This window comes from Eschrichtius robustus, chromosome 3, assembly GCF_028021215.1.
Source record: "Eschrichtius robustus isolate mEscRob2 chromosome 3, mEscRob2.pri, whole genome shotgun sequence".
NCBI lineage: Eukaryota > Metazoa > Chordata > Mammalia > Artiodactyla > Eschrichtiidae > Eschrichtius > Eschrichtius robustus.
In genome coordinates this window covers 189,354,412-189,372,972 of record NC_090826.1, presented here as the reverse complement: position 1 = coordinate 189,372,972, position 18,561 = coordinate 189,354,412, and the positions used below count along the sequence as shown (strand labels likewise).

Sequence of the window (18,561 nt, the reverse complement as noted above, 5' to 3'; positions counted from 1 at the left end):
ATCCAACAAAAGCATCAGCGTGTGCAAAAGCCTGAGGAGCAGAAGAGAAGTTCATATTTGGAGAACCAGGCAAGTTCATTGAGGCCCAAATGCCAGAGGGAAAGTGGAGGAAGATGAGGCCTGGGAGCAGGTGAGAGCCTTGTGACGCCATGCTGAGAAACAAACTCAGTCCTGTGGACAGCACACGTTTCTGAGGGTTTTATACAGCGGGCAGCACATAATAGCTAAGGTTTGTGAAGCATTTACGATTTGCCAAGCATCAAAGTAAGAGCCTGCATAAATTATCTCAATCCTGACAAAGAGCCCGTGAAACAGCACTATTTTATTCCTGTTTCTCAGACGAGGTACTTATGATGTGGAGCGTTCGGTAACGTGCTCAAGGTGAGAGCCTGGCCAGGGACAGAAGCCTGGGTCTATGTGACTCCAGAGCCTGCTACGCTTTTAACCAGCACCAGAATTAATCCCACTGCCCTGAAGCATCCACACAGGATCATACTAAAGTACCTTCTCTCTGCATCTAGAATACACTGGTCACGTACCAGCCTTGGGAGAAGTGAGAAGTGTCAGTCGCCCAGGCGAGGGCCGCAGCACCCTGCGGTCCCCCTCTGGCCGCAGCGGGAGCCCGGGGCGGAGCAGGGAGTCCCCGAGAAAGACCAGTCAGCGCCGCCGCGCTGTTTCTAACCAGGAGCCTGCCTGCTTCGTGCCTCGCACACGACGGGCGCTCAGTAAATACTTACGGAAGGGAGGGAGGGGCCATGAGGTTGAAAAAGAGGGATTAAGAAGTGCCCAGCCTAGAGGACAAGATGCAGGGTAGGAAATTCGGCATTCCTTCGCAGGGTTCGGTCTAATTCCCTGAAATTCCTTCTCCGTCACTCGCCCTAGTTTGCAACTTGGGGGCGTGGCCCCCGCGAGGCCTTGCGAGGGGGGAGTTTACGATTGGAGCAGAGCGAGGGGGCGGGGCCCGCGCGCAGGAGGCGGGGCCGAGGGGAGAGGACCTGCGATTGGGACTTGAGGCGCCGCCGAGACGCGGAGGGGGGCGAGGGCCGTCCTGAGGGGCGGGGCCCCGCGTGGGGGAGGCGGGGCCGAGGGAGCGGGCCTATGATTGGGACTGAGGAAAGATTGTCGGGCTGGAGGGGGCGGGGCCAGATGGAGGGGAGGGGCCCGCTCGGGGCAGGGCTGAGAAGCCGGCCTGTGACTGGGCCTTGCTGGGGCCAAGGGGGCGGAGCGTCCGTGAGGACGTGACGCTCCCGCGGAGGTGACGCCGTGCGGGTGCGCGCCCCTTCCGGCGCGGGGAGGGCGCAGAAGATTCCGGCCGCTCGGCCACAGGCCGTCTCTAACGCCGCGGGATGTAGCGCGGGGTCAGTGGTCCCGAGCAGAGCCCGCCGCCTGCCGTAAGTTTCCCGGGGCTCCGCGGCGAGCGGGTGGGAGGGCAGGGGTAGGCCGGAGCGCGGGGCCCCCTGGGAGCCTCGGCGCGGGCCTGAGGCGGCAGCCGTGGAACCGGCCCGCCCGGGCGTCCCGAGGGCTTCGAGGGCCCCGAGACCCCCGCCCGAAGCCGGCCGCGCCTCCGGCCACTCCGCGTCGGGTGTCCACCTTCGTGGCCCCTCCCTTGCGCGCCGCGTCCCCCGCTGTCAACAGCTGTGGTGGCTGCCGTGCCTCCCAGTCGTCGGGGTGAGACGTCCGGATTCGGGCTCCGACTCGGGCCCGCCAGGCCGGAGCTGAGCCTGGTCCGAACGCCGCGCGAGGCCAGCGCGGAGGGGCTGCAGGCCTGGGTCGCGGAACCGCCTCCCGGCGGGGAGTACCCGCCTTTGGTGGCCTGAGGAGCTCCAAGGTTCCTAGACCGTGACAGTGCGCCCACCTTGATGGGGGAGAAGGGAACGTTGGTGGACAATTTGCCTTTGTTTAAGGTAGTCCCAAAAGCTGCAATGTGAGTAAAATCTAAAGTACGTTGCGGAAACACGAAATTTCATTCCCTCAGAAATCTCTCATTGATGCCATCCTATATTTGAGATTTTTGGTCAAGCCTTCGAGCTTTAAGAAAATAGGTATGTTTCTCCTCGGTTTCTGGTGCTACATTGGCGAAAGGGAAACTGACAAGGCGAATTTCATTTACATAGTTTCAGGTGTCAGAGGAGCAACAGGAGGCCTACAAAGTACTTAGCTGGATTAACCATAGTTTCCCCCCAGTATGTAGAAGAAAGGCTAGAAAACACAGCAGGGACTATATAGGCCACTGACTTAAATCAAGCGAACGCTATAATGGCTGGTTCTTTTCTGAAATGAAGTGAGCGTGGGACCTGTCTCCTGCTTTTCTCTCTTAATAGGGGTTGCGTCACCGGTGATGAAGCAACTGCTGTTCCTTAGGTTTTGTAGCGTCCATACAGGAACTTAGTGCTAGGAACTTAGGCGGGCTGGTGTCAAACAGGTTGCAGCGTCAGGGTGGTAGTTCCCAGCTTGCAGCCACTAAACTTCTTTATCCCAGGAGTAACTTCCGTGTTACCTTATAGTGGTTGATACTTGGGGGATCAGTCTTAAAAACTGCTGTGTTCCCTGTGAGCAACCGTCTTAGGGTAGACCTCCACAAAACTATACCTAATTTCTGAGTAGAATCTAAAAGCATTCAGTGCTCAGTGGCCAAGAAATTACATGATCCCCAGGGGATAAACAGAAATTTTAAGCAAACACTTTGCCTGCAAGTAGGAGGGAAGCTCAGACAAGGGCGCAGCCTTAACCCAGTAGGCTCCCCATTGCTAATGGATAAAGTGCACCACCGTAGGTAGCCTTTTAGGCTGTCTCCAGTTTCTTAAGTCTGGCCTCGTTTTACCTTTCCAAGACTTCCTTATGGAAGGTGGATTATTCATTGCCCTGGGGACTTTGTTCTTTCAAGCCTGCCTAGGTTCATAGCACTACCCTTCTGGAATGCCTTGATCGCATCTTTACCTATCAAGATCCTTTTTTAAAATCTTCCACCGTACCTTTCCTGATTATTCCAACTAAAATTGAGCTTTTCTTCTGAATTCCTCCAGCACTTCATGGCATTTAGCCTTGTAGTGGTTTTAGTAGAAAACAGAAGTTATTGCCTCCTCTTAAAATAGAGGCCAGCAGCCATGCGAAGGCACTAACTGGTCTCTTTGCCTTCTCTGTAGCCACAGTGCCACGCGTGTTGTGTATAATCAGTGGTATTCGCAGATGGATAAAAGACATTTGCACTTCGTTCTCGGCCCAGAAGTTTGTTCTCTATTTCCCTAAGAAATGTCCTTGACTCCTTTACTATAAAGCCAAACGGAAAGTCTTTAACGCTCTTGTCAGTTTCCCTTTCCGCCAATGTAGCACCAGAAACCGAGGAGAAACATACCTATTTTCTTAAAGCTCGAAGGCTTGACCAAAAATCTCAAATATAGGATGGCATCAATGAGAGATTTCTGAGGGAATGAAATTTCGTTTTTCCCCAACGTACTTTAGATTTTACTCACATTGCAGCTTTTGGGACTACCTTAAACAAAGGCAAATTGTCCACCAACGTTCCCTTCTCCCCCATCAAGGTGGGCGCACTGTCACGGTCTAGGAACCTTGGAGCTCCTCAGGCCACCAAAGGCGGGTACTCCCCGCCGGGAGGCGGTTCCGCGACCCAGGCCTGCAGCCCCTCCGCGCTGGCCTCGCGCGGCGTTGGGACCAGGTTCAGCTCCGGCCTGGCGGGCCCGAGTCGGAGCCCGAATCCGGACGTCTCACCCCGACGACTGGGAGGCACGGCAGCCACCACGGCTGTTGACAGCGGGGGACGCGGCTGTCCCATCTACTTGTGATCATGCTGGTGAACTAAACAGTCATCTTTAAATCCAGAAGCTTTATTAATACTGGTGGGGGATTTTCTGGTGCTGGTACTCATCAAAGTTGTTACATTTTGTCCTTAATGTCCATTTGTCCCTCATGGCACCCACTGGACTTTGTTCCTCTCACCGTACTCAAAGTTGATTCCCTTTACCTGCTCAGAAATGTTGGGGACGTGATTAACGTTTATAAAGTTTTAGCTATCTTGGATTGAAGAGATCCTTGAAAGTGCCCTCTAGGCAAACTGGTTCCAAGTGATTGGCTTTTAGACATGCACCTAGTTTGCTTTTGTTTCATCGGGGTTTTCACAATATAAAGTTATCACTATAATGTGTAACTGTAGTGGCCATATACGTGTAATTTACTTAAAAGCCATGTATTAAAAACAAGGACTGGTACGAAACACCTTCATATTCCTGTATACTTTACTTTTTTTCTTTCTGTCACGGCATTTGAAAAGCTTACCTGTCTCTGGGATCAAAAAAAAAACAGACCCCTTCTGTTGGGATAGCTTTATCTGGAGAAGAGCTACAAAGAAAGTTACATTGTGATTTTTCACTGCAGACTCTTAAGTCAGTGACACTGTGATCAAATAGGAAAGCTGAGGCGCCCTTACTGCAATTTGATAGTTTTCAAACATAAGCCTTTGCCTTGACTCATTTCCCCCCAGCAGTGCTGTGAAACCACCTTCCCTAAGAAAGAGAAGCAGGTAGAGGAGAAGATGGCTGTGTTGTCTTTACTGCTAGGCTAGTCTTGCTTTAGAACAATGAGAGTCATGTAGGCGTAAGATGCAGCTTACCCATGGAACCTCTGAGGGCCCAGGGACCCCAGATTAAAAACTCCTAGAAGAAGTTTTGTGCCTTTGACTCCAGGGAAGGAATGTGCTATAGCCTGGAAAACTTGGGAACTGGTTCACAAAATAAATGTCTCCAAAAGTGTGAGAGAAATAAACTCACCAGCAAATGCTGGCAATTAAGAATCAGTCCTTTCCCTAGTTTGGCACCAGATAATCTTATTTATAGGAACACAAGCACCTCCCTGCCTCCACAGCTTTATTCTCTAATGTCATAGGTTTATCCAGTTGGAAAGCTTAGTGGTAAAGATTTATCAGCTTGAATTGAAGAAATCCCAACAAAAATGCACTCAGTGGAGTCTGGCCCAATTATAATTGCTATATTGGGTGTGGCGAGTTTGAGGGAAAATGTGTTTCCTCTAAAATAGGTAAGGATAGGAAAGCTAGTAGAAAGCTGAAGTACATTCGGCTCTCCTGAGGGCTCCCAGAGTCAGTCTTAACATTTTAGGGACTGAGGCTGGTGTTATATAGTAGAAACTGAAATGCTTGCTTGCAGTAATTCCCAGCTGGTTGTGAGTGGTCCACGCTGTCAAGTTATATTTTCAGGTCCTAGCATTATTGGCTTTTCTTTCTTGCCAGACCTCTGACCCCTCTCTCTCCCTTTCCTGCCCCTGTGTTGCTACAGTTTAGAAGACCCAGCTGAACAGTGGACTTTGCTCACTATGGTGACATGACAGCACTCAAAGTAACTGAACTTAGTGTGTGGCCATCCTAGTTTAGGGGTCCTCCGTCCACTGTCCTCCTGGAGCAGTGCAATTGTATCACTGGTTTTGTACATATCACAGATTATCTTATGCCATCTGATTACAGGCTCTTTCAAGACAATGACTTAACTTGTTCAACTTTGTATTTTGCACAGTACCTTAAAGTACCTTAGGGTGCTGGCACTAAATACATTTGTTAAGTATGCAGTGAATGTGTTGGCTTACTCTGGGGAGAGGGACAGGAGAAAGCCCTACAAGCACAAGTCCATAAACCCTTAGCTAGCAACAGAAGCTAATAGGTCATATGCTTCTTGCTGGAATGCTGCCTCATTCATTCATTCATTCATTCATTCATTTTGAAATACGTGTTCTGACCAAAATCAGGGATATGTATAAATTTGTGATCTATGTAGTGTTGTATCCCAGAACCTGAGAATATCTATATCTATATCTATATATCTGTTTTAAGCCCTAGTGGCCACCCCTCAAATACTGGCAGCAGTATTCTAGAATAGCTGAGTATATTCCCCTTTTCAGATTTCTCCAAGACGCCCAAAGCTATTTATGTTTTCACCCCAGTATAAATTATTTCTTATTTAAGCTGTTTATTCAGTAGTACTTCACTTTGAGGAAATATGTTTTGTGGTCAGCTTATTGAGAAAGATTTCCCAATGTTTCTGCTTACATGGGTTGCCTATCTCTTGAGGTTTCAGAGGCCTCCAATTTCCTGTTCTCCTTGGGCTCAGTTGTTGGCTATGACTGTGGGCTGGCATCTCTCTTGTCAGAGTCTTGCACATTTGGAAGAAGAGGAACTGCCTGTGTGTTGACACTGTAGACAGGTCTGCGTGCACTGAGTTATGGGCGTCTGTTCTCTTGAACCAGCTCTGCCAGTAGCTTTCAGCTGTGCTTGTGTGTTGAGCGTAGCATGACTGTTTTGAAACTTGAGGATTGCCCTCACCTGACTGCATATATCCCATGATAATCCCTGAGAAAGAATTGAGATCACCGTTGGGTAAACAAAGAACTGGTACAAGATGCCAAAGATGGATGTCTGGTGAACAGCCACGGGGGACGGACACGGTGCCTTGCTCGGGAGCAGGGCTGTGTTGACTGCCCATAGGCAAGGTGTGGGTACCCCGAGCTTCCGTTTCCTCCCCGTCATGCAGCTCACTCCATGTGCAGGTGTCGCCTGGCACTCTTTGCATTGCCCTGTGGTTATCGGGGCTTAGGTGACCAGTGCAAGAAAATGTGAATATTCTGGCTCCTCTTGCTGCAAGCAGTAAACGCCTTTGTTGCGGGGGTGGAAATCTTGGGGCACTTTTCCCCTCCTTTCCGTATTGCCTTCATCTCCCTGGGGCCTGATTAAAGACTACTTCCTTACAGGATCTGTGTGCCTGTCTCAGGTCTCTGAAAAGCTCGTTTGAGTGGGGCGTAGGTCATGAGCCATGGTTGCTGGGACAGCTTGCTGAGCCGGTTGTTTGGTGGCAGAGGGCAAGGCTGGGCTGCTTCCTGCCTTCAGCCTCCCGCGTCCAGGCAAGTTATTGCTGCTGTAAGGAGCGGCTGTGAGGAAAGCTTGCTGTCCAGGTGTTAAACCCAGGCTGTGATCCTATAATAGAAGTAGTAGACCTGGCAGAGAAATTAACCACTGGGCACCTAGCCCACAGCCAAGTTCCTTTTGTGTGCAAGGCACACGTGTCAGAGCATTTGTAGGTAAAGCCCACTGAGTTCAGTCGGCAGTTAGTTCACGTCTAAGCCTGGGTGGCCTCGTAGTAATTACAGCCAGGTGTCGGCTTCCTCGTTTTGCTCCTCAGTCTCAGAGCCAGGACTTCCCAGGGCAGACTAGCTCTGGGAATGGTGGGCTAAACTTGGCTCCGTACGTGTGGGAGGGACTTGGGCGGGTAGCTGTTTTTCTGTGGTGACAGTTTGGTGCAAAAAACAAATCCTTTGAAGGCAAGCAACTAGGTTTTCAGCCTTATCTTTAAGATTAGTGAGGTTCCAAGTAAAGGGTGATAGTTAAGAGGAGAACAAAAGCGCTTAACTGGCCTCTAGGACTGGAGAGGCTGTTAGTTGAGGGGCTGTGTCTTAGTCCCTGTGTATTGACTCGTAGAAATGAGATGTAAGAGGAATAAAGTGTCGACACCCTTTGTGTTTGTGTTTGCTTTCAGTGTCTTCCATCACAGGGAACTCTCTGCCCCCTGGGGCCGAGAGACCCCACCCTTTCCCCAAGCTGAAGCCGCAGAGCATTGAGGTACCAGCCAGATGTCTTCTCACAAAGGACCTGTGGTGGCCCAGGGCAATGGGGCTCCTGCCGGGAACAGGGAGGCTGACACAGTGGAGCTGGCTGAGCTGGGCCCCCTGCTAGAGGAGCAGGGCAAGCGGGGCGTCGCCAGCCCGACCAAAGTAAGTTGTCCCCCCAGGGCCTGCCTCTCCCCTTAGGCCTATCGGTCTCCGTTTCTTAAGGTCTCGACTGTCTCCCCAAGGGACTCTCTCTACCCCAGTCCTCATCACCTGTAGTGTAACTCTTTTTATCTGTTTTTCCCACTGTAAGCGGTTGCTTATACCCCAGTGCTTAGCACAAGACCTGAAATCCTGCAAGTGGTCAGCGCCTGTCTGTGCTTCAAGGAAGGAAGCAGTCAGGCAAGATTAGGCTGGGCTTCATATAATGAACAAACAAAAACCCCTGTAGCGAGTGAAGTAAGCCAGAAAGAGAAAAACAAATACCATATGCTAACACATATATATGGAACCTAAAAAAAATGGTTCTGAAGAACCTAGGGTTAGGACAGGAATAAAGACGCAGACGTAGAGAATGGACTTGAGGACACGGGGAGGGGGAAGGGTAAGCTGGGACAAAGTGAGAGAGTGGCATGGACACATATACACTACCAAATGTAAAACAGATAGATAGCTAGTGGGAAGCAGCCGCATAGCACAGGGAGATCAGCTGGGTGCTTTGTGACCATCTAGAGGGGTGGGATAGGGAGAGTGGGAGGGAGACGCAAGAGGGAGGAAATATGGGGATATATGTTTACGTATACCTGATTCACTTTGTTATACAGCAGCAACTAACACAACAGTGTAAAGCAGTTATACTCCAATAAGGATGTTTAAAAAAAAAAAAAACAAACCTGTAGCTTTGACAAGGTAGAAGTCTCTCACGTAGAAGAATTCTGGAAGTAGCCGCTCCAGGCTGGTGTGGACGCTGCACTCCGGGCAGGCACCTGTCCTGCTCTTCCATCTCATTCTTAATGTGTCGCCGAGGGGCGGGGGTGGGGGTGGGGGAGAAGGGCCCACCCTTCCTGAAAGCACCTGGCAGTACTTCATGCACATCGATGTGGTCTTTTCATTTTGCCTGAGCAAAATTGCAGTAGCATTGCCACCCTGAGTGAAACCAAGGACTCCGTTACGGAGGGGGAGAGAGAGAATGGGGGGAGAGGGGGTCTATATCAGTGTGCGTCACGAAATCTAAGAGGAAGCATCACAGGAGAAAGAACAGCCGGGAGGAGGAGCTGCCGTCCGCCTGCATGGCTCGGAGCCTCTCTCCCTGGGAGGCGAGGGCTGTCGGACTGCACACTGTGTGTCAGGCCTCCGTACAGCACAGGAGGGCCTGCAGCTTCTTTCGCGGAACCACTTCTGAGGCCCTGCTTCTCCTGGGAGCTGCTGTGGATGCAGAGTTTCAGTCGCGGTGGCATCCCCAGAGCCAGTGAACAGAGAACTGAAGAGATTTAAATTGTTAGGGGAATCTCTGAAACTCTGTCTTTTTCATTATTTTGAGAATTCAGTGATCTGGGAGAGAGAAATATTCGGGAAATTGGGGCAAGTTAAGAACCGCTGTCTTAAGCGATAAGGGTGGGCTGTTCGGACTTAACAGAGCATGTAGGCCTGGTGCGCTAGTCCCGTGTGCCTCGGGTGCCAGTGTCCATCCGTCTGTCCCCCGTGTGCTGCGTTGGGCTTTCGCTCCAGCATTTACAGAGTTGTAAACTAGTGCACTGTCATGCTGTAGGAGAAAAGGCCACAAGGCCTGTGTGTGGGAGAGAGGCTGGGCAGAGGGCAGTGAGTTGGGGTTTCTCTGGATCGCTCACTGTGGACTAGGGAACTCCTGGGGTGGGTGTATGTTTCCTTCGTTCCTGCAGGCCGAAGAAGAGCAGGCATGCCCAGTGCCTCAGGAAGAAGAGGAGGAGGTGCGGGTGCTGACACTGCCCCTGCAAGCCCACCATGCCATGGAGAAGATGGAGGAGTTTGTGTATAAGGTCCTGTCCTGGAGGGGGGCGGGCAGGCTCACCTGGGCTCCCCCCACGTGGCAGGCATGCACTGGGGGGAAGAGCTTTCACTCCTGTGCGTGGGCTTGGTTTTCTTTACGGTGAAGTAAATCAAGGGGAATCTGGCTAAATTTTTACTGCCTACTGTGTTGGCGTTGCTCAAAATATATTCTAAAACAGGAGTTCTTAACTATTTTTGCTATCAGTCCCTTTGACAGTCATCAAAATATTAGAATGTGATATAGTAACACGGGCATCTTTATTAATACGTTAAATATGCATAACAAGCTATAATGCATTTTATTAGAATCTATAATTTCTAAGTGGTAATGAGTAGAAACAATATTTTGATATCTGCAAAACTAGTGTATGAAAATATCTGTGATTTCTATTGGTGACAGAGTCACAAATTCTAATACTAGGCTTGCTCACACTTACAACTGAGGGAAATGTTAAATTTAGTTAGAAGTGATTGAAAATAATTTTTTTTCCATCCAAATTTCCAACACTGTCCATTGTCCATACGTCCCAGGTTAAGAAGCCCTGCTCTGAAAAGTCATAGGCTCAACCCAGTGAGAACTTAGCATCTAAAGGGGGGAAAGGATGGACAGGCGGCCACCAGAGTCTCCGGGGGCAGAGGGGCAGAGGGGTAAATGTATATTTTTAAAACCATATATATAATTTCCATTTCCTTGTTTTCATTCACTACATCTACTGAATTTTAAAACTCAAGTAGCTGAAAGGAGGTCCTGCCATATTCTCTTTAAAGACTGAGAAACACTTATCCACTTACCTAAGCATGTCCAGGTGAACTATCATGACACAAGAACAAAGCCATTAACGAGCCGTTGGTCCTGGGGTAGCCTCGCTCGTGCTGTGTCTTGGCTTCTCTGGCCCCAGGCTGGCCCCGCCGTTCCCCGGGCCCCTCTGGAGCCGGGCTGATGCTCTCCTTCACCCCTTGTCCTTGGGGAGGCGCGCGTCCTCCGGGCCCCGCTGAGAGAGTGTGTGGTTCCAGGTCTGGGAGGGGCGCTGGAGGGTCATCCCATACGACGTGCTCCCCGACTGGCTGAAGGACAACGACTACCTGCTGCACGGCCACAGGCCGCCCATGCCCTCCTTCCGGGCCTGCTTCAGGAGCATCTTCCGCATCCACACGGAGACCGGCAACATCTGGACCCACCTGCTTGGTGAGTGGTCTGCGTGGAAAAGCAGACTTTTGTCTCCTTAAATGCCCAGGACTTGTATAGCCTTTGTCCGTGGGAAAGAAAAATAACGTGTTGTGACAGTTTGACAGCTGGCGTCGTGCCTTTAAACTACCAGTGAGCTTGCTGGGCCCTTCATCGCTGGTCTGTAAGACAGGGGTGGGGGGGCCTGGAAGCGGGAGGAGACGACGTCCTCTGTGGTCAGAACCGTCCCCGGTGCAGGCAGCTCCTCCCACTTCATAATCCCCGTGGTAGAAACAAAACGCCAGCATTTCAGAGGATGCTCTTTCTGTCTGGGTTTGTGTGACTGGTGCCGTTTTCTCCGGAAGTTGTCGACCGCGGTGCCCACAGCTCAACCTGTGGCTTTAGTGCTGGTTTAAATCATCACACGTTCCCTTTTTCCTCAGGCTTCTTTTCTCTCCGTCCTGTAGGTTTTGTGCTGTTTCTCTTTCTGGGAATCCTGACCATGCTCAGACCAAACATGTACTTCATGGCCCCCCTTCAGGAGAAGGTGGTGTTCGGGATGTTCTTCCTGGGCGCGGTGCTCTGCCTCAGCTTCTCCTGGCTCTTCCACACCGTCTACTGTCACTCAGAGAAGGTCTCTCGGACCTTTTCCAAGTGAGTGAGAAGAACATCGGTAGGGAACGACCATGCACTGTTGTCACACCTTGTGATCCAGGTGCTGGCAGGTCCTGGAAACTCCAGCAACTCCTAAAGATTCCCTGACGTGCCAGAGGAAGGGCTTTCTGTTTTGCGGGTATAAAAGGATCAGGAAGCTTTTCTCTTAAATCCTTCATGAAAAGTTTCACTGCAGCCTCCTCAACAGATGGAGTCCAGTTGTGGGTATATTTTCTGCCTGTGCAGTGCTGCCCTTTGTGAAACTTGGGGTACCAGTGGGCTGCTCTCTAGGACTGAGTACCCAGTCCTGTCCTACCTTCCTGGTGGCCCAAGCCGTTCGGGACGTGGCAAAGTTTCTGTGCTCCGTCCTGCTGGTGCTCCGACCCACCAGTCCAGTAAAGCTTACCTTTGCTGCCCGCATATTGCTGGAAGCCCCAGATGTCCATCCTCTAAGGCTCTCCTTATTCCCCAGTTCTGAGCCTGGAGTTCTGTTTGTTTGCTTGTTGTTGTTGTTGTTGTTGTTGGTTTTGGAGGTGATGGTGAGTTATTTTGTTTTTCTCAGTAACACCAGTAACAAGAAAACATTTTTATCTTTTAAAAAGTCGACTAAAACAGAACGGTACACCTTAAATACTCCCAATTTAAGGGTTTTGTTTTTAGAACTCAACCTGTCAGAACTGGGGAATACTCAGAGCCCTTCCTGCGTGGAAGCTGGGGCTGGCTGGATTGTGATGGAATTCCTGAATTTAAGTATCCATGAGGGGGATGTAGCTGCTCACAACCAGGGGAAAGGGATGCAGTTCAGACTTTGCCACTGCAAAATAGAAGTGCTTGACCTCATGGGATTTTGATTCAGGATATAGGATAGATCGCGTGGGAAGTGAGGGGTCGGGGGTGGTCACATCTGAGAGCAGCTGGAGAACAGAAAGAACCAGTTTAACAAGCCCTAAGAGTTCTTCACTTCTCCCACTGATCCGTTTCATTTTGTGGCTCTTTTTAGACTGGATTATTCAGGGATTGCCCTGCTGATTATGGGGAGCTTTGTCCCCTGGCTCTATTACTCCTTCTACTGCTCCCCACAGCCACGGCTCATCTACCTCTCCATCGTCTGTGTCCTGGGCATCTCTGCCATCATTGTGGCACAGTGGGACCGGTTTGCCACTCCTAAGCACCGGCAGACAAGAGCAGGTGGGTCAGAAGACAGAGCACAATACTTCATAGGTATTTGGACCTTGAGGCCAAGGGGGTCAACCCTGGGCCCCCATCCAGACCCTGATCTGTGTTTAGAACTTTCAAAACAGCGTGCATTTTCAAAGCTCAGTTCTCCCCCAAGTTTCATACTATTTCAGTAAAATGTTAATGGGACAGATAATTACCAACCTGGTCAATGAGCTACAAGTGTAGAAATGACTGCTCTTATATTTGGTTTGAGGAAGTTAAAAAATGTACAAAGCAGTCATTTTAGTGACCTGAGGGTCACTGAGCTCAGTCCTGAGCTCAAACCAAGGGGCTAAAATTAAACCACCCGAAGTTATTTTACTAAGGAAATGGAAGGCTTGGCTTGGTAAATAAAAATACCTTGGGCATAAACACTGTTACCAAGTAACGCGATAGCTGTGAGCATAAACATCTTCCTGTTGTCTCATCCAGACTCGAGCTTTATTACTCGCAGCAGCACATCAATTAGCACTAGTCTTCGGTCCCTTTAGACTTAACATCTGCTGTGTTTTAACCTTCATTTAAAAGAATTAAGTACTCATCAAGTGCCAACCATGTGCCGGACTGATGCTTTACCAAGGCCGTCTGCAGAAATGGAGAGGCGGTCCCTGCCCTGCGGTTGCGTGTAGGGCGGTGGTGTTGAGCCGGCACCCACCCGTTCTGTCCGTCCCTTTACTTACTTTGTGTCCAGAGGCCACTGACGACTTGTAATCTGGGTCTGTCTGTCTCCTCAGGAGGTCAGGGTCCTGATCTTAATGGGAAACCTGTCTTGCTCCTCCCTGGCTGGCAAACCACCTGAGGCCTCACCATGTCGGTTCTGTACCCAAGGCAGCCATCAGGAGGTTCTGACCTACATGGTCGCCTAGGCTGCTTCACGGATAATAAAGACTGTGAGACGTTCGTTCTTGGCGCTCCTTAGGAGGGAATAGCTATATCAGCATCTACACAGCCTTCTTCCCATTCTGAATGTTAAAGAAATATCTGCTGAGTGTTCTCCATCTTGCGCTAAGTTTCCTGAACATGTACTGTTCACCAGAAAGAGCTCATCAGAGTGAGACAGCAGTGCCTTCCAAGCAGCACTGTTTCCATGCCTGACGCTCTGTGTCTGCTTTGTTCAGGGGTGTTCCTGGGGCTTGGCTTGAGCGGCGTCGTGCCCACCATGCACTTTACAATCGCGGAGGGCTTTGTCAAGGCCACCACGGTGGGCCAGATGGGCTGGTTCTTCCTCATGGCTGTGATGTACATCACCGGAGCCGGCCTTTATGCCGCGCGGATTCCTGAGCGCTTCTTCCCTGGAAAATTCGACATATGGGTAAGAAACGACGCTTCAGCGGGGCCTGTGGTGGTGAGACCGGCCCACAGGTAGAGCTCGGAGTCAGAGGCAGCGAGAGACATGGGTCAGGTAGTGTCTGGGGTTGCACACGAGTTCCTACGTGCATGTCCATGCGTGTAGGTGGGAGAATGGCGGGGAGGGGAGTGACCAATAGTAACATTTTGGCATATCCCTGACAGGGCTTAAAAATTTTTTTTCTCCAACAAATTTATCACTTTTATGATGTAAAAAATTTTAGGGAGGAACGAGGAGAGGCGAGTGCCTTCTCCACTTCCTCCAGCCTTCCCTGCCGTCACCCTGAGGCTCCTCTCTTGTGTCCCTGCAGTTCCAGTCTCATCAGATCTTCCACGTCCTGGTGGTGGCAGCCGCCTTCGTCCACTTCTACGGGGTCTCCAACCTTCAGGAGTTCCGATACGGCCTGGAAGGAGGCTGTACTGACGACTCCCTCCTCTGAGCCGCCCCCCAAGGGCACAGCAGGAACTTCCCAAGTGCTTTTAAAATAACTTCTTTGCTGAAGTGAGAGGAAGAGTCTGAGTTGTCTTGTTTCTAGAAGAAACCTCTTAGAGAATTCAGTACCAACCGAGCTTCAGCCCACTTCACACTCACTGGGCAATAAACTCTCCATTCCCTCGCTGAGAGCAGTGGGGATGGGCAGACGTGGCCGCGCCCCCCTCGGTAAGGCAACTACTGTTCCCTCACAGAGACGGGGCTTTGAAGCTCATGTTGAGATTTTACCCCTCCTCCAACCATTCTGGGGAAAAATGATGGACTGGGACTTTTCAGAAATTCTGTTTCTGGAAGAAACTGTCCCTCCCTCACCCCCGTCTTGACTTTGTAACCTGGCTTATAACAGGCCATCCGTTTTTGTAGCACACTTTTGAAAAACAGTTATAACCTCGTCCATCTTTCTAGGGCCTGGACCTGCTCACACAGCAGGAAGAGCAAAGCCACCAACTTTTACACAGCCGGCTAATCGTGGAAGTGTGTCCAGGCTTCAAATAACTTGAGTTTTAATGTTTTCTTGGCAGAGTAATGTAAAATTAAAGTGGGGAAAGATATTTAATATTTAATACTAAGCTTTAAAAAGAAACCTGCTATCATTGCTATGTATCTTGATGCAAAGACTATGATGATAATAAAAGAGTACAGAAGACACTTGGCATTCAAAGATTTAACATGAGTGGTCTCAGCTATTTGCACATAAGTCCAAAGGATTAAAACCAGTAAAATCATTTCAGATTCTGCTGAGGCACAAATCTGAATCATAGGTATTGACAGGCTGGCGTGTGTGGGCCAGCGAATGAGCCTAACTGAATTCCTAGCATCTGCTCCTCCACACCGCTTTACGTGTCTCTACTTAGTGCCCAGACATTTCCTGGAGAAGTTAGTATGCTGTAGTAGTGTTCAATAATTAGAAGATAATCTGCCTTGTGAACACCAAAGGCCTACTACATAATATTAATACTTTAGACTTCAGTTCTTTTAAAACTGCCCTGATTAAGGTGGTCTCGTCAAGAGGTTATTCCATGCCTTTTTGTGCCTTTGCAAATTGTCCTCAGCCTGACGACGAGTTCTGTTCATTGGATGCAAAAGGCCTGCAGTAGTCACTTCTGAGCTAGTGTAGGCATTGGATGGGAATCTTTTTTTTCTTTTTTTAATTTCTGGCTACGCCAGGTCTTAGTTGCAGCACGAGGGATCTTCGTTGCAGCATGCAGACTTCTTCGTTGCAGCATGTGGACTCTTAGTTGCGGCATGTATGCGGGATCTAGTTCCCTGACCAGGGATCGAACCCAGGCCCCTTGCATTGAGAGCACGGAGTCGTACCCACTGGACCACCAGGGAAGTCCCCAGATGGGAATCTTCTTGAGTTACAGAGTTGGGTTCACTTTAAGGGTCAAGTCTGTACAACTAGGAGAACAAGTGATCCTTTCCAAAAATAATCCAACTAGGCCAACAAATCTCTACCTCCGGTGGTAATCAGGGAAATGTAATTAAAACCAACCTGATAAACCATTTCACTCCTACCAGATTGGCACAAATTAAAAGTCCTAAGACTGAGTGTTGGTATGGATATGGAGCAGACCAGATGCTGCTGGTGGAACCGTACATAGTAGTAGGACCACTTTGGACATGGTGGAGTATACATGTTACAACATTCAAACGTTACATGAAACAACACAATGTGAGATGCATCTGATATCTATCCCTAGGTTACTTCATTTAAAAAATGCTGGTTCTGGGGTTTCCCTGGTGGCACAGTGGTTGAGAATCCGCCTGCCAACGCAGGGGACACGGGTTCGAGCCCTGGTCCGGGAAGATCCCACATGCCGCAGAGCAACTAAGCCCGTGTGCCACAATTACTGAGCCTGCGCTCTAGAGCCCGCGAGCCACAACTACTGAAGCCCGCGCACCTAGAGCCCGTGCTCCGCAACAAGAGAGGCCACCGCAGTGAGAAGCCCGTGCACCGCAGAGAAGAGTGGCCCCTGCTCGCCGCAACTAGAGAAAGCCCGTGCACAACGACGCAGCCAAAAATAAATTTTTTAAAAAATGCTGGTTCTGACCCACTAAGTTGTTTCATAACTCATCAATGGGTCACAACTCACATTCTGAAAAACGTTACCCTTGAAAAACTTAGCTTGTACTAACAGATTCATTGTAGCTTTGCATAGTAGCAACATACTGCAGACAAGCCAACTGTCCAGAACTTTGAGTGGAAAAATAAATCTTGGTTTATTCTTACGATGAAACACTATTTAGCAGTGAGAGCTAGTTACAGTGATGACAACATGGTTGAATCTCAAGATTCGGAGGAGGGAGTGGGGCTACTTGGAGTAATACGTCTGGTGTGATTGCACTGATGTACCGTCCAGAAACGTGCAAAGTTAATGATAGCTTAAGGGTATAAACATGGTGAATACTTTAAAAAAGGAAATGTTAATTCAGAAAAATGGTTACCTCTGAAGGGGAAAGGACAGGGTAACATACTGGATATTTCTAAAGTAAAGCTTGTATTTATTAAATTGGAGTTGCATACCTGGGTGTTCATACTGTGATCACTTTTTCTTGCATATATAATAAGTCTATCTGTTTAATGCAAAACATTTTTAAGTTTAAAAAAGTACTTAGGGAGCTGATAGCAGAGGTCTCAAACTGCTGACCTGCAGGCCACAAACATTCACAAACTTGACCTGTTCGGAAACAATCAACCTCGGCCCAATAGCGGCTGTGTCTCTACAGAGGGCTGCACTCTCAGGTTCATCCTCGGGCCCTACCCAGCGGTGTGGTCACCTGCCTGGCCCCTGGAGGCATCTGAGTTTGCAACCACTAGTATAGAAAGAACTGGAAGGAAACGAACCACATCTGGTCCAACTCCATCCATGTTGTACTTGAGGAAATATGAGACCCACAGCAATTGGTGAGACCCCACGTGTATGTGCTTCCTCATCTTCCAGTAGACAGGACCAGGGAAACAGTCTGAGCGAGACATCTTCTTTGATGTCTTGAGCATCTTCTTTGTACTTTTCATGTTCTTTTATGTCTTTATTTTTAACCCTGGTAAGTAGGTGGTATTATCCCATTCCACAGATGAAGAAATTAAGGCCCCAAAAGACCAAGACTTTTTCACAAGATGACAGACAGGATTGCAGTATCTGAATCGAGATCATTCTGACTTAAACCCCAGGTTCTAAAGCCTCAGATCATTTAAAAATCCTGATTTCACTATCCCTTACCTTTACCAAAACTGCTAACTAGCAGCAGGTGAATATTACCTTCTTTCTCTAACTGCATGCTATGGTTCATTCACTTCCTAAATACTTGTTGAGGACCTGCGGTGTTCTAGGCAATATAGGAGAAAAGTAAGTGATGATAGAAACACTGATAAGTTTTGATTAAAGAAAGGCCAAGAATGAAAGCTAAGAATCTGACTCTACCCTCTTCCTATCATTAAGTAAACAATTAGGGAAGAGACTAATCTCTAGCTATAGAACATCTATTGTCTTGCAATCTAAGAAAGGTTCAGCACAGCCCTATGTTTGGGAGAAGTCCTTGATGTAAAAGCGGCTCACAGAGGATTCCCATCTCCCCCAGAAAGTGCCTTCCTTAGTATCTGTGTTATCACTGGTCAGGGGCAGGAACCAGCCCTTGGGAGGCATGAGGTAGGCCTGGGTGCAAATTCACGATGAATTTCAAAGCAGCAGCTGCGGCCCTGCTGTGATTACGTTAGTAATTAAGAGGCGCATTCTCATTTCTGCCATACTCTGGTGGCACAAAAATGCAATGCACTCTGCCTAGCTGGTTTAGAGATTTGACCTATATTCTACGCACTTGATCTAGAGTTCCACAGCGCATCCCCGTTTTCCCTTACTGAAACCCTTCAGTAGCTGTAAACACCCAGAGTCATCCCTGGAGTCCAAACAAAAAGGCAGGGCAATGTGTGGAACCTGGCTGATTGACTCACCTCATCCAGACACACCCCTCTAACAATGGACTTAAGAAACTCAGAATCAGTCTGGGCTGTAGCGTACTGAGTCAGATGTCCAAACGACTA

At 49.2% G+C, this 18,561-nt stretch overlaps 1 protein-coding gene across 1 annotated transcript; it reads left to right on the top strand.

Annotated features, from left to right (window-relative positions):
• Window positions 1-1,260: 1,260 nt before the first annotated feature.
• Window positions 1,261-17,045, top strand: ADIPOR1 (adiponectin receptor 1). Its single transcript, XM_068541927.1, has 8 exons — window positions 1,261-1,391; window positions 7,548-7,782; window positions 9,516-9,632; window positions 10,657-10,828; window positions 11,275-11,461; window positions 12,462-12,649; window positions 13,798-13,991; window positions 14,338-17,045. The coding sequence occupies exons 2-8, from the start codon at window positions 7,642-7,644 to the stop codon at window positions 14,464-14,466; spliced, it is 1,128 nt and encodes a 375-aa protein (XP_068398028.1). The 5' UTR covers window positions 1,261-1,391; window positions 7,548-7,641; the 3' UTR covers window positions 14,467-17,045.
• The last annotated feature ends 1,516 nt before the right edge of the window (window positions 17,046-18,561 follow it).